A 15,480-nucleotide genomic window follows, 5' to 3' on the forward strand; every position below is an offset into this window, starting at 1 on the left:
AAAAAAAACCACTCAACAGCAAATTTTGAGCTGTTGTACATGGCAACTGGCAGCAATTAGAGGCACAATATAGGCATTCACCAAATTTAGCAAGTGGCCTGTCACTCTAGTCAAAGAACAGATTAGCCAAAGCAGCGACCGTTGATAACAGTCAATGCTGGAGCTAAACTGTTCTTTTGCCAGAGTGCCAGGCCACTTGCTCAATTTGGTGAATCTGCTCATATAATTTATTTGATTTCTTGAATACCAACACTTTAAAAAGGCAGTTTTGAACATCGAATTGTATGAAGTGGCCCATTGTGCTACGACGCAATTACAAATACACTTGACTGAAACAAATGGCGTTACTTAACTACGAAGCGGTAAATCCTATTTTTTTTTAGTTTTCCCATTAGCACAATTCCTTAATTTCGCTTTTTACTCCTTTTAATGACTTCTTGTTTTGGTTTCGTACCACTTAATTTGTATTATGTTCGACACCGTACATACTTATGTAAGCACACGTAAACTTTGCATAATTTCGTAGAAGTTCAATGACCATTTTACAGGCATTAAAACTCGACATTTTTGATGAAGAATTTCTATTAGAAAAATGTCCTGTTCGAGAAAGTAAGAACAACGTAAACAGCCGAGTATGTTAACCACTCCGTAATAATGCCTACTACGATGCATTATAAAAAGAAACACATTCAAACACTATTTGCATACAAACATACAGCAAAAAACTATTGCACCTACTTAGGCCCAGTCAGCAAGTTGCGATCTTCAGACCGTAAAAAGAAATGTTTATTCTACCTATTGTGAAAAAGCAGAGATGCTCAAAACAGTGACCTCTGTAAAGTTCTAACAACGATTTATTTGTTACAAAAGTAAAAGCTGTCTCTTATCATCACTAATAAAACACACAATATTTGGTCATTAGAGCTCATGGAGTTTCCAGAAAAAGATTTGGATGTTAACATTATTTAATTTAAATTTTGAGACACTTTAACATGAAATATGATCTTAATTGAATGGAGTCGACTGTACATAAGTAAATACAAACACATTTAATAGCGCTTAAAAGTATGCAATGCGTGATCAATGCCTGCTATATAAAAACAAAGATGAAGATGCCCTGTCGGAAATTCAAGTAGTTGAAATCAATTCAATAAGTTACTTTTTTATTAACTACAAGTAGTTGAAATTCTTCCTTTTTAACCGACTTCCAAAAAAGGAGGAGGTTATCAGTTCGTCGGATTTTCTTTTTTTTTTTTTTTTTTTTTATGTATGTTACCGCATAACTTTGGACCACGTCAACCGATTTCGATAATTCGAAATTTTGCATCGGAAAGGTAGTGTCTCAGAGGTGGTCCCATACTAATCTGGTTGAGATCCGATCAGTGGATCATGAGATATATACATATATATTTTTTATATGGGAGTTGAAGTCGGTTTTTTTTTTGCTAAAAATTACTTGTTTCTTGACAGTTGCTTGACTTAATTAACATAGCGATATCCTAGCAGCAAGTCAATTATTCGTCTCTGCATGTGGTTTCAATTATGTACTTTAAAATGCGTTTGCTTTAAGGAACTTCAAAATCAGTATTTACCGTTCGAATACCTTTCCTTCTGCATTTCACAGATACTTTTTCATAGTTCGGAGACAAACAACAAATATGTCCTTTATAATTTAAACACTCTGCCTCTGATGACATGCGAACCCGGAGACCTTCCTGAAGCTAAAAAATAACAGCAAGCACCTCGGAACCCTAAGCAACATTTACTTTGAATTACAATAAGCAAGTCTAGAGTCCAGCTCTGCATATGATTTAAACTACGTTCATAGAACTTCAAAAGTTGTTTATTTCCAATTACTTTCCTAATAGTTTATTTTTTAAGACTGTCTGCTCTTTTCCGACTGGGTAGCTACAATGTAAAACACGTACACAAAGGAACGTACATACATATTAATAAGTTTAAGAAGTACAAAAATAGGGCACTAGATGCATTTATAGATTCCTTACCTTTTCATCAAAAAACAATTATGGCAGTTTCTTTTCTGCCGAAAACTGTTGCCTTCTCATTGCCCTCTGCGCACAAATACAAAGAAAAGCGCCATAAAAAGGCAATATTTTATTGTAGAAAATAAAACGCCTTTAGTGATTAAATTACAAGGCTAACATTTACACATATAAAATTCAAGAATGAGCATACCTGTAAACTGAAATTCTGAAAACATAATATTAATTTAAAAACCAATCACAAGAACCATGCGATCAAGTTTAAATAGCAATGCAATAGTTGATTTTGGTTTGCGTTGCGCAAACTTAGCTCAGTGAGTAAACCATACATAGTAGGGATGTTAATTTTTTCGATTTTTGCGATCCTGGAATTTTTGGGGCATCGTTCATACAATCTCGGGATCCTGGGATTAGTCGCAGGATTCAGATATTCATTATTTTCCAACAATTTAACATGAAAAAATTGCATCGATATAGTTTAAGACACAGTCCTACCACATAGTAAATAATAAATAAATGGGTTTGAAAGCTACTTTATTATTAAAGTTGAAAAATATTTCATTAGTAACAAAACAAAAGGCAGTATTTAAATTTATATGCATTTAACAATACTTTAGCGTGTACATATGTATGTATCTGATAAAGTAACTTAAGGCATGTCGAAAAAAGCTCGATGCAAAAAAAAACTTAAGTCAACATATGCATTGTGTGGCTGAAAGAAGTTCATAATACTAGCGGCAGAAATAAAAGAAACGCCTTCTTTCAACCAGGTTTAGTCTATATTTCTTTTCTTTATTTTATATTAAAATTTTTTTTGCAAAAGTCTACCTCACTTTGCATATAATTAACTGTATTTAAACGCGCATTTCAAAATTTATACTAAATTGTTCCACAAAAGTTTTCATTAAAAAACGGCCTCAAGCTCAATAAAATTGTTGAATATAATTGTTACAAGGCCAAAAATAACAAACAAATAAGCTTATAAAAAAATAATAAAAATGCAAAAAAATTGCCAAAATTTCAAACTTTTTACTCAGCATTTTTAGAAAAATTTTAAGTACGCAGGTTTATAGCCCATAAAATTAAAGTAGGATAAAATGCAAGTTTCACGCAGTTACAAAATACTGTTGATTTTTGGGAATTTTTTTAAACGACGCTGGACATTTTCTTCCATATAAACGAATTTTCGAACATAAATACTTTGTATGGCAGAAAACGCGTGAAACCGTCACCAAAAAAACTTAAAAAAATCAACGTTGCTTTTAGTCACTCGAGCTTGCACTTTATCCTCCCGTCATTTAATGGGCTATATTTATAAAGTTGCGTACCTAGAATTTTTCTTAAAAATTCTGAGTAAAAAAAATTGAAGCAGGTTGAAAATTTTCAAAACACACCAAGCAATCAATATACTCACGACACTATTGGCCAAATAGAGTGAAATTGCGTTTTCAGTTTTACAATTTTTTTATTAGAACTTTATAATTTCAATGATATGGTAAATTCTAAAAATTATTTAAAAAATTCAGTGCAATGTAGAATAAAGATGGGTCCCAAATGAAAGGGAAAATTCTGTAGGATTTAAAAAAATTACAATTTTTTGTGTTCACAAGAACGAACAGGTATTGAAAATGCCCTTTTAACCAATTTTATTATTTTAAGCTAATAAAGTTAGAAGGACTATATTGGAGGACGTTATCGAGTTTATATTAGTCCTTAACGTATAATTTTTCAAAATAAATATTGCAACAATTTAAGGATATTCAAGGATAAAATTTGTAAGGACATTCTCAATATCTTATGCGCCAAAAGATTTCATCTGTTCATTCTCTACAGAATTTCTCTTTAATTTGATACCCATACTGTCTTCGTAAGTACATTGCACAAAATTTTGTAAACCATTTTCTGAATTACTCATACTATTTAATTTTCAAAGTGCTTTTAAAAAATCCTGAGGCATTTTAAGCTTTCAGTTCACTTTGAAGTTGCAGAAAATAGGAACGCATATTCTGTTCTCTGTGAAAGTCTTATGCCGATTTCGTTTCTACCGAAAAATGCAACCTTCTGTTTGCCCTCTCGGCACAAACACTAAGAAGAGGGCGATGAGAAGGCAACATTTTTTGAAGAAACGAAATCGCCATTAGTAAATGAGCGATATGTGCATACATTAAGGTGGAGTGAAATTTCGTTTTTTTTTTTGGAAATCGCTTTTGCCTACCTGTCGAAATATGCCTTGTTAGTCCAGAAATAAGCTTTTTTTTCATGCTTCATTATACATACAAACTTAAGTTAATTTAAGCAAATGTTGCGCCACTAACTTTATTAGATAAAAAAATAAATTTTCAGTAATCAGATTTTGCATGCCACGGTGTTTTATTTATTTCAAACTTCAGTTTGATTTGCCTACATTTACATAACTATTAACTAGATCAAAGTGTCATAAGAGAAATCAAATAAATACACTAATTTTATTGATGGCTGCACGAAACAACTTAAAATAATCACAAACGGGAAATGCAGCAAAACAGGGGTAGATTTTCACAATATTTACTTTCCTTTTCCGTTTGTTTCAAACACAACTTTTCGGGGGTGTTAAAAACTTTCGTCACGCAAAGCAAAAGTGCAATCCAAGACATTAGGTGATGGTGTCTTAGGTGTTATAAATGAACGTAAGCACTCAGTGTGCACGTGAATATAAATGCTTGTTCATAGATAGGTTAATATTTGTGTATAAAACAATGCATTTCAGTCTATTTGTGTAATTGATTTACGTGTTTGTACCCCGGCTTCCCTTCCTTAGGTACGTTGTTTTTCTTCGAACTTATTTCATTTCATTTCGAAAAATAATGGATATTAAAGAAAGTGGTGATAAGGTAGAAATTATCTTATACACTTTTTTTAGTCGGACTTTTTTTACAAATTAATAAAATATATATGATTTGCATAAATGACTTACAAAATGCTCAAAAAATGGTCAACTGAATGCCTTATAGATTGGTGCGATGCTATTGCCTGCAATTGAATGGAATAAGTATGGAATCATTTTAAAAAACTTAAAGAGATGTTCTTTTGAAAGCTGAGAAATATAGGTATTTGCTTATGAAAGCGGGTAGCTTTTCTCCACAAAATATAATTTTATTTTGAAAAAATGAGATTAAAAATTGACCTTTAATTTTTTAATACATATCGACGGCTGAGTGGACGATCTCGACAGAAGTTTCGAAAATGTTGTACCTCAGAAAATGGTGCAGGAACGTCTTACCTCAGAATTTCGATCAAAAAACGCCATATCTCAACTGAAAATAAATGTAAAATATGTTTAGAAATGGCGTTTTCGAACCGGCTGCTGTGATAGTTCGATCTTCCACTCAGCCATCGATATACTCAATTCTATTCTAATTCTATTGCGGTGTGAAATATCAACAAATATGTAAATAAAAAATTAAAATTGGTTTTCAATCGCTTTTTTGAAGATTCCCATGTAAATACATTTTACCAATTAAGAATTTTCGTAAAAAATTAACAATATTTGACAGTTTAGAGACCAAATATTTTGAAAAAATCAAATCTAATCAGCTGGTAAATACAACCTAAACTACTACTATTTACTACCAAAAAAAAAAAAAAACAATTATTTCTATGGAACCATCTTAGTTTTTTGTCTGTCTTACCATTTTAACCAAGATTTTTTCACAAGCCACAATAAAATTATGCTGGACGATTCCAATGCCAGGTCGGCCAAGGATGGATCTTCGGTACTCCAAAGCACAAAGCAGGTTCGAGACCACAACCGATAGCCATCAGCTTCGTAACTCGACTCTCACACCTGCTTTCGGTGGGACAACATTTCCCTTGATTACGTACCACCGAATACAGAGTATTTTGCGTAGGAAAAACGTCCAACTATTTTACCAGGGAGTTGGGGCAGCATACGAATGTGTTTGATACCAGGGTGAATTCCTACAAGAACAAACACGGCGCCTTAGGGACGAATATCCAAAACAGGCTTAAATTATAGAGGGAACAAACCTACATCTTACTGAGTGGAAACAGCGTTGAAAGCAGCGGAAGGAATGAACCCGAGCACCTAGTCGAAGACGACGGACTCGGATCTCACCACCCGACTATAACGAGGTACAAGTGGCAAATTGGTCGGCTTAGAAAGTAAACAGAATTTTTTCTAAAAACGCTTATTATATTAAAATATTGTATAAACAAATTTGCAAATTGAATTTTTTTGTAACTTCTGTTCAAAGGTTGAAATGTTGATTTATATAAAAAATTATTTAACATTAAATAAACAAAAGAATAAGTTCATTGTAAAAAAATATTTAAAAAAGCTTTTTAATATGAACCCAATCGGACCATAAATACGGGGTTTCCAAATATCTCGACTCCTGCGTCACCTATCGGCAAACTTTTTTGTGGGGTTATTCATTTCGAAATTTCCGCGCCACCTAAAGGCAAACATTTTCCACTTCCATGTAGGTAATATATATTTCTAAGAGGAATCAAGTCGGCTGATAAATACGGTGCTTTAAAAATCTCGACTCCACCGCCACCTAACAGATTAATTCTTCTTTCACATTGCATTGTCATCGGATTCTGAGTCAGGTTTGAAATTACAGGTCTCTAGCTCTTCGGGAAGTTGGGTTAAAAGTTAATTGCAAGAAGTGACCCAAAACAAACATACACACAAAGCAAGTTAAATAAAATCTTGAAAAAGTATACAAAACTTGTAAACATTTTTTGTTTCTATTATTTTGTTCAGCACTGTATATTTGTACTCTCCTTAACTTATTTGCGCTATGATAACTCAGCACCTGAAATTTCAAATTAAAATCACAAGCGATACAAAATTTCTCTTGCACTAACCGCTGGTTTCACCAGCAATTTAAATGGAAAATAATTTTTTATTTATTGTCAATTTCCCTAATAGATTCAAAAAAATAAAATAATTTTTCACTTAAATTGCTTTCGTGAAAATAGATGTAAATATGTACTTATGTAAATAAACTTAATATTTAATTCAATGGTGGCTCTCCATTTGCATCATCCCATACGGGAAAACGTTCTTTAGTGCGTTGGGTTGGGTTTATGAATTCATCTCCGTGATCTGGTGCAAGATCGAAGCCATTTCTTTTGATACGTTTTACACGTTTGCGAGGTACAAGCGATTCCGGTGGTATACCCTTACATCGATAAAATAAATTATTATTAAATTCGTATATGCTTTAATTAAATTAATTTATAACAAAAAAAAAACACACACTTGAGCGGAGCGAATAGTTGACAAAATTCCACTGCCAACCCGTGGCTCTGCATCGATTTGCCGGGGAGCGATAATAAACAAAAAACTCAAGCAAATCAAAAATAGAACACATGTCGAAGTATAATTCATTTTTCTTAATTTCCGTTGTATACGTAAATAAGCAAATTAAGGCCAAAAATTATTTTTATGCAATACTTATTTGAATATTTTTTTTTGTGTAATTCACTTTCATTTTCAGTACTTCGTTGTTTCGTTTATACTTCAACACTGAAACGGCGAACAGGCGAATAAAATTAAGTGTGAGAACGAAATCGTATTTTATTCTTAATGAAATATGTACATAAGTAAGTACATACATACATACATACATACATCTACGGTGAAAATAATAGCAGCGTAATATATTAGCCAGTTTTGACTGCTTTTATTTTATTCGTTTTATGTTCATTAATTGTTTTTTATAAAAATATAACTGATTATAAAACAATAACTTTGTAAAATACAAATACAAACGCATGTACATAAATTTAAAAAATTAAAAAAAATTTTGCGTTAGCAAAAAAAATAAAAACCAGCATCAACCACATTTTTTACCAACTTCGAACTTGCACTTTGTTCATATTAAATTCTCATTAAAATGTTTGAAATTTATAGTGATTTTTTTTTAATATTTGTATTAAGTTTGAAATCTGGATTTATGTGGTTTTTGTTAAATAATGAATGAGCTATACTTTTATAAAAAATCTATGAACTTTAACAAACAAAAGAAAAATATTCAAAACTGTCCTAAATGTTGAGCTGCTATTATTTTGACCGTAGGTGTGTATATGCATGAGTATGTATACATACATACATATGTAGATATGAATGTACGTGCACAGCATTTTGTTTAAAGACTTTACTTTTCAATTTCTCTACATATTCCATACAAATTTGTTTTGGTGTTTGTTTTTATTTCTAGTCAAATTACATTCACCATATTGGTAGGCAAGGATGCAAGGGGGTGGCGTGGTGGTGAGTGTCGTGTGACTGCTTATACATACATACATACTTATGCATATCAGCTGTTAAACAAATTCGTTTAGTTTGAACAGATGCTTTGAAAAATCAACTTGCCCGCTTTCCTATCGCACCGAACAAATTGAGAGATGAAGTGATCGCAGTAATCGAAAGTATTCGACGACAGATTTGCTCTGGTATACATACCCTGCAGGGAAACAGCGGACTGGTGCATAACATTTCTAGTTCCGTACAAGATCTTTATCGCCAAAAACGAATCAGTCCGATAGTATGTAGATCCCCACCAGTTCAAAATCAGCGAAATGTGGAACTCTTAAAAAAACTATTTTATTTCTCTTTTTTCATTAGAAATCTATATCTAAAGTGTCGAATTTGGAACTAGTTCGGAATTGTAGAAAAAGGGACGCAGAACGAACTAGATCTTATCTGTCGAATTTAGAACTAGTTCGAAACTATCGAAAAAGGGATGCAGCGGGGGGCTTGTTTACTTTAATAGATATGTGTTCGGCGGCTTTTTCGTTCAAATACGCTTCTATTCTGTGCTTCGCACATGCTTTTTCATAGCTTGGTAATACAAAACTAAAATTTGTGTTAACATTTCAACATCTTGGGACCGTCTGGAATTTAACAGCGAGCACCTCTGCAAACTCAGCTACAGCTAAAGGTATGTAAACGTACATTTCTTACAATCATTCAAACAAATTTAATTTCAAATTGAAAACACATTTCTTCCAAAATATCTTAGAATCGCACACACGGAAGAACCAAAAAGATTGAAAAATCATGATACTTTTTTCTTTCGCCTGTCGATTTTAGAACTGGTTCGGAACTATTTTATTTAGGACTAGTTCGGAACTATCGACAAAGGGATGCAGCGGGGGGCAATTGACACTTCCTAGGACATCGCCATGTTAAATTCGCCAGTTGCTTGCATGCAACAGAGGTTTATCGCGAACCAGTACTGGGACTAGATGTACTAGAAGCGCACCAGTTCAGAACTAGAGATTTTCCCCACAGCGTATGTACGTAGTTCACCGTGAGAGTCTTATGCTCGCCTTTCGATTTCAATGTTTACATAGAACTCATTCAACAAGAGCGATAGTACATAATTATGCGTAAATACTTCTTGTTTACACGAAGAACGTCATAACTAAAAAAAAATACGAGAAAAAGTTTTAAAGTTTTTAATTAAGTAAATAACAAGTGAAAACATATATGGAATACATATGGGCAAATCTCCGGAATCGTGCAATTCAAAGCTAAAAAGGCGTAAATTTTTAAATTGGCAGCACAAAAATAAATTGTACATCCAATTGTTTGAAATCCATTGAGAAAATATTAAATTATTATTGACTCGGATCACTTCGTTGTTGCAACAAAGGTCTGCATGCGCATCTGTGTCATGAAGAACTTGCGTCAGGCAATGCGGCGAATTTTCGACGTCGAGAAGCTGCAGTCACCAGAAATAGCAGTGGTAGTCCATCTCCTAATCGCTTCGTGCCGCTACGGTAGAGGTGGTTAGGTCATACCGCCCACTCAGAAAGAGCTGATAAGACGAAGAGCGCCGTGTTGCTACTGCAGAGAAATACGCAACATACAATGAAACCCTGCAGCCAATAGCTACTCGAGCGGCAGCTGAACGATATCGCGAGATGGGGACGGAGGAAGGACGTCTACTCAAAAGGAAGAAACGAAAGACAGAAAGACGTGAATGCGAAGCGTTTGAGATGCTGACAGACAGGACTCCCGCTTGAAATTTCTATCAGAAAGTAAAGCAGCAATCAAATGGTTTACACACCGTGACTAGTTCCTGTAGAGATGAAGATATAATGTATAGGGACGAAGCTCATGTTCCTCCACTTGACCAAGACGAGGTGAGAAGAAAAATAATGCGGCTCAGAAAAACCAAAACCCCTTGAGCCTAGGGCTTACCGCCTGAGCTGTTCAAAGTCGGTTGGGAAAAGCTGGTGTGGCGCATGTACCACCTAATAAGCAGAATTCGGCCAATGAATACATGCCCGAATATTGGGTTCTCAGTCTACTTTGTCTAATGATCAAGAAGGCAGATCCTGCCGTTTGCGCCAATTATCGCGAAATAACCTTTCTTATTCTTGAATTCAAGTTCCTCCGACGTTTTAGCTGCAGACCTTCACAAACCAACTTATTAGTGTGGCTTCAGACCTGATAAGTTCATCATTGACCTCGATTTGCAAATCGACACAGGCACCATCTTTTAGCCAATTTTAAAGCTGCTTTTGATAGCACGAAAACTATTACGGCTATGTAGAGTTCTGTTAAGTAAAACTTTCAGCTCCGTTCAAATTGGGAAGGAGCTCTCCACGCCGTTTTAGACCAAACGAGGTTAAAGACAAGGCGATTTACTCTCGTGCCACTTATTGCATCTGATGCTGGAAGAGCTAACAGGGATGTCAGCGCAGCTGAAGAGATTGGTTTAGCGGTAAAAGGAGATAAGATAAAGTACCTTCTGCCAACAGAACTTTATCAGTTTGTAGATAACGTCGAAAAAAACTCTTGCCAACAGGTTCCGGTTTGGGCTCGGTAGGAAATTAAAAAGCATAGCCCTCAATGCTGTCATCATGCTCGTCTTTCTTTGGGGGGTTTTGAGAGAACTATTATACGCATGCTTTGTGGCCCTATTCGCGCGGGCAAGGAGTACCGAAGAAGATGGAATGACGAAATGTGCGAGCTGTTTAACGACATGGACATAGTAGTTAAGCGCAAAAAAATACAACGATTGTATGGGTAGACAACGAAAGAAAAGGGCCCAAGCAGAGAAACGGTTCTAGTGCCAAATAAGAAGAAGAGAAGAACGAACATAGAGAGAGCTTTTACTCTATATAAAATAGAGAACAACTTTATAAACCAAATGGCAAATAAAGTTTATGAGAAGCTTTCTCAGGGCGTAAATACAAACTTAAAAACCTTTTTCTAATTCAATATATTTTTTTTTACCTTTCCGAAAACGACCGCTACGTGGTAAGCAGGGGTGATATTACGCCTATTTCAAACATCTTCGAAAGGACGTTCAGTTAGACATAATAAGATAAACTTATAAATGTATATATATGTGGGCGGCATCACGATCGTTTTCCAAAATTCTATAATAATGTTACCTCTTTTCAAGGGATTGTTGTTAGTATCAATTTTGCGTAAAATGAGCGTGCTTAAATTTCGAAATATCGAAGTTTCAAGCATTTCTGAAATTTGCCGCTATAGAAAAGTGGGCGTAATTCTAGTCAGATTTCAATAATTTTCAACGTTTTGCTTTTATGTGGCAAGCATAAAAATCTGGGAACGGATTTTATGGAAATTGCCTTTTTGATGCTAAAGAGATATAGTATATTCAATTAAGAATGTCCATGATTTAGCTCTCTCTGATTCCATGTATACTCACTTGATGTTGCCTTTTTTGCCTTTTTTAAGATATTTGCCTTTTTTGCCTTTTATACCTGTAATTGAAAAAGGCAAGGAAAAAGCTCCTATTCCTGATAATATAAAAGTTTCAAACGTTCCATATTTAAATTGGACGCCACTTGTATCAACTCACGTCGAGCGTACGTTTAGTGCATCTAAGGCTGTGTAAAGCCTCTTCCGGCCCAAAAAGTCAAGCTGATAATGAAGAAAATCGATGGATAAATAAAACAAGTAATAAGTGGTTATATGAAAATGCGCAATGATTTTTTATATGAAAAATGAGCAGGAAAGAATGTTACTCATACGCTATGCAAACTTGAAAATATTTCGAAAACTTATTCTTAGAATAAAAAATTAACTAGATTTTCGGAATCAGCGAGCAATTCTATATAGAAATTCGATAGTGGAGTCCGTTGAACATTTTTCCTCTAAACCAGTGTCATTTTTCAGTTTTTGTCTTTTTTAGTGCCTTATTTTGCCTTTTTCTGCTATATCTAGTGCCTTTTCCTGCCTATTTCGCTATATTGTTTTGCCTTTTTCATAGGTTTTTAGGTCCTAAAAATCCGTTCCCTGATAGTAATTATACCTAGCTAGGTACAAATTGATCGAACGGTTACCGAGATACACATATGTGCTCATAAGTGGGCGGCGTCACGCCCATTTTCCAAATTTTTGTTATAAACGTATTTTTTGCTAAACAATTATTGCAAACGTCAATTTTGAATGAATTAGCTTCAGTATTTACTGATTTATCGAAAATTTCGCGTTTCTCTAAATTACCGTTATATGGGATGTGGACGTGGTTATTGCCCGATTTTAAAAACTTTTCAGCCGTTTGGTATGTTTTGTAAAGACCAAGAACTGTGCCAAGTTTGGGTAAAATTGGTAAGGCGTTTACCAAATTTATAATATTCTTATTTTTCGTCTAAAAATCATTGTAAATATCAATTTTGAGTGAAGAAGCTTCAAACAGTTGGTAAAATGTCGCAGTTTTCGTATTTCTGAAAATTACCGTTATAAGGGAGGTAGGCGTGGTTATTGTCCAATTTTTCCCATTTTCAATACCATCCGTCCTACGCTGAAATGGACTGCTCATACCAAGTTTCATTAAGATATCTCAATTTTTACTCGAGTTATCGTATGCACAGATGGACGGACAGACAGAATCGCTTAATCGATTTCTTTTTTTTCATTTTGATCAGTTATGTATACATTTGTCTATATCTATCTCGAATTATTTTGCCTGTTACAAACAACCGTTATGTGCCTTTCATCTGTCTCTGCCTGCCTGTCTGCCTTTGGTAACTTGGTCAAACTTTGGCGCCATCTTTCGGACCTCCGCGAATTCGATATGTCGTGCGCTGTTATACGAATTTTCCGATCATCACTGCTCACGTGAGAGGGTTTATGGGTCGTAAAAATGTTCGTCTCTGACTTGTTCGCAAAACAGCCGAATTCGAGTATTTTGCATAGTTTAATTAAAAGGGGTCAGGAACAAAATTAGTATTTGACTGATCATAAATATTAATTAACCAAGTAACCAAGATAGCCCAGAGGATGATTCCCTTATATGTATGTAGTATGTACATTAGGTTGATCCAAAAATAAACAGGGAAACCAACTACCATCGATATTTTTATTTCTTTCCTTCACTGGGACTCCTTCCCTTCTTATCCGAATGAGCTTCCATCCAAGCATTCAAGGTATGTCATTTAATTGAACTTCACAGAAGCTGCTCTAGGGCTGATCACCCGAATAATAACCGTTTACAGAATGTATTCGCTAGCTTGGCTGCAAGGCAATGCCTTCAAATAAAGAAAAAAGTACATGGTCTTGATAAATTAAACTCATTTTAGGGGAAAAACTGACGGAACCATCATTTATAATTTACACATTTTTGTTTTGTCTCATGGCAAAGAACTGATAACCTTTGTTCGAGTATGTGTGAACAAGAAAAAAGTCTTTATAAATATCAAGGGGATCTTCGTTTGGGGATTTTATAAAATTCTAGTGTAATACATACTCATATATGTACGTTGGTATGTACATTTCTGCCAGCATACCTTAGGTATAAAATATCTGGGCGCAAATTTCAAATAATTCAGTTCGAACTGTAGCTTTGAGGTTTATTCATTAATCTAGTTAAAAATGTTTACGAACGTATTTATTTCAATTTGCATTCTAACAGTTGCATTGGCTTATCCTCAACAACAGCAGCCACCACGGGACAAATGGCAGAGTGTAAGCGAGACATTATCCATTTTTTTTTAATATCAAGCAATTTTTAATAAAATAAACTATTGCAGTCACCGGACTCTCAACGCTTTAGTCCTCAGTTGAATATTCAGGGAGGTGGTAGTCCTCATAAAGGCATAGATTTAAACGTTGACACTCGTGTTCCCGTTTGGCAGAGTAACAACGGACGACACTCGTTTGATGCAACTGGACAATATTCGCAGCATTTAGGTGGACCCTATGGAAACAGTCGACCAAATTGGGGTGCAGGTGGTGTATACACCTATAGGTTTTGAGTGAATGTTATAAGAAATTTGTTAAAATGCATAAGTATGTATATGTAAATAATAAATTGTTTGAGTTTGTGGTAAGATTTTTTTTACCTAAGAAATTTTACAAGATTCCCTGCCAGGAAGTCCAAAGCCAGGAAAGACAGCCAGGAAGTCCAAAGAAGCCTGGTCCGCGCATTTGATAACCGGATGAGGATGCGCCGGGTTATGGAGACGTCGATCTTCCACCCAGTGTTTCTGCATAGATACCGGCGTCTTCAAGTTTTCGTCGACTACGGCCATCAATAGACTACAGCGGTTTGGAGCAGATGAAGTAGCCTTCTTAGGCTTCTTGCTCTCCCTGCCGGTAGTGCTGTCGTTTTGATATTCGCCCCTTTGCGTTATGTCAGGAGGATTGGGCTTTCCCGATTTCTGCTCTTTCAAGGAGCTCTCATATTCGTCAAGTACCTGCTTGTAGCATTGAGCCCCTTCAACTAATAGGAGCCGAGTTGCTGGATATTTTACCCAGCATTTGTGGTAGCGGCTTTTCCTGATTTGATTCAGTGACTTTTTATGTTTCTTTTTTTCCTCCCCCAGCCGCCGTTGTACTATGGCTGGTACTACCGGCGGCGTTAGAGGTAGGTGGACATTCTTGGGTGTTGGGAATTCCTTGTTTGGTATCCCTGGGAGCGGATTTTTGTTCTGCTTGGGCTTCCGGTGCATTGTGCTACTGGGAATACTTTCAAATGTCTCCTGACTAGAAGAAATTAGGTTATCCTCATCAGACTCCGTAACAATGAGGCTCGGTTTCCGATAAGAAATTTCCGAAGTCATTAGTCCAGTTCGTAGCAGGGTCCTTTATCGAGTTTGTATCGTGTTTTTGGTTTAGTTCTTGTTTTGTCATTCGTTGCCGCCATACGTAGAAAAGGCACTCATACAACCTCAGACTTTTCCTGGGCATCGGAGGGGACCGTTAGCGACCAGCTATTCATTATGAGTCCGCTGACCATTCAGCCATCGGCACAGGTACCTCAACACCTTGGTTTAGGGTGTTCCTGGTGCGTCGCAGCGACCAGCGTTGAAGGAATTTATAAATATTTTTCTTTTACATATATAACAAATGAGGCAATAAGTTTTGGTTCTAACTTATAATAAAAAGGCATAAAGACAGTAAGAAATTGCAAACAATATTTTTCTTTTTCTTCGTCAAAAAAATTTTGAGTGTGAAAAACATCAAATGGCATTGAGC

At 35.2% G+C, this 15,480-nt stretch overlaps 2 protein-coding genes across 2 annotated transcripts; one reads left to right on the forward strand and one right to left on the reverse strand.

The window, feature by feature from the left end:
- Nucleotides 1-6,859: 6,859 nt before the first annotated feature.
- LOC118754236 lies at nucleotides 6,860-7,546 on the reverse strand. Its single transcript, XM_036489100.1, has 2 exons — nucleotides 7,273-7,546; nucleotides 6,860-7,192 (listed from the first exon to the last, which is right to left on the reverse strand). Exons 1-2 carry the CDS (start codon nucleotides 7,399-7,401, stop codon nucleotides 7,025-7,027), a joined length of 297 nt encoding a protein of 98 aa, XP_036344993.1. The 5' UTR covers nucleotides 7,402-7,546; the 3' UTR covers nucleotides 6,860-7,024.
- A 6,265-nt stretch (nucleotides 7,547-13,811) lies between these two features.
- Nucleotides 13,812-14,333, forward strand: LOC118754235 (diptericin-A-like). Its single transcript, XM_036489098.1, has 2 exons — nucleotides 13,812-13,968; nucleotides 14,034-14,333. The coding sequence occupies exons 1-2, from the start codon at nucleotides 13,876-13,878 to the stop codon at nucleotides 14,256-14,258; spliced, it is 318 nt and encodes a 105-aa protein (XP_036344991.1). The 5' UTR covers nucleotides 13,812-13,875; the 3' UTR covers nucleotides 14,259-14,333.
- Nucleotides 14,334-15,480: the final 1,147 nt, after the last annotated feature.

This window comes from Rhagoletis pomonella, unplaced genomic scaffold, assembly GCF_013731165.1.
Source record: "Rhagoletis pomonella isolate Grant_MI unplaced genomic scaffold, Rhpom_1.0 Rhpom_scaffold_03581, whole genome shotgun sequence".
Lineage (NCBI taxonomy): Eukaryota > Metazoa > Arthropoda > Insecta > Diptera > Tephritidae > Rhagoletis > Rhagoletis pomonella.

Coding starts and splice junctions, on each gene's coding strand:
- LOC118754236 (XM_036489100.1), bottom strand. CDS start 7,401: ATGAATTATACTTCGACATGTGTTCTATTTTTGATTTGCTTGAGTTTT. Junction 7,193..7,272: donor CAACTATTCGCTCCGCTCAA/GTGTGTGTTTTT, acceptor TATCGATGTAAG/GGTATACCACCGGAATCGCT.
- LOC118754235 (XM_036489098.1), top strand. CDS start 13,876: ATGTTTACGAACGTATTTATTTCAATTTGCATTCTAACAGTTGCATTG. Junction 13,969..14,033: donor CACGGGACAAATGGCAGAGT/GTAAGCGAGACA, acceptor AAACTATTGCAG/TCACCGGACTCTCAACGCTT.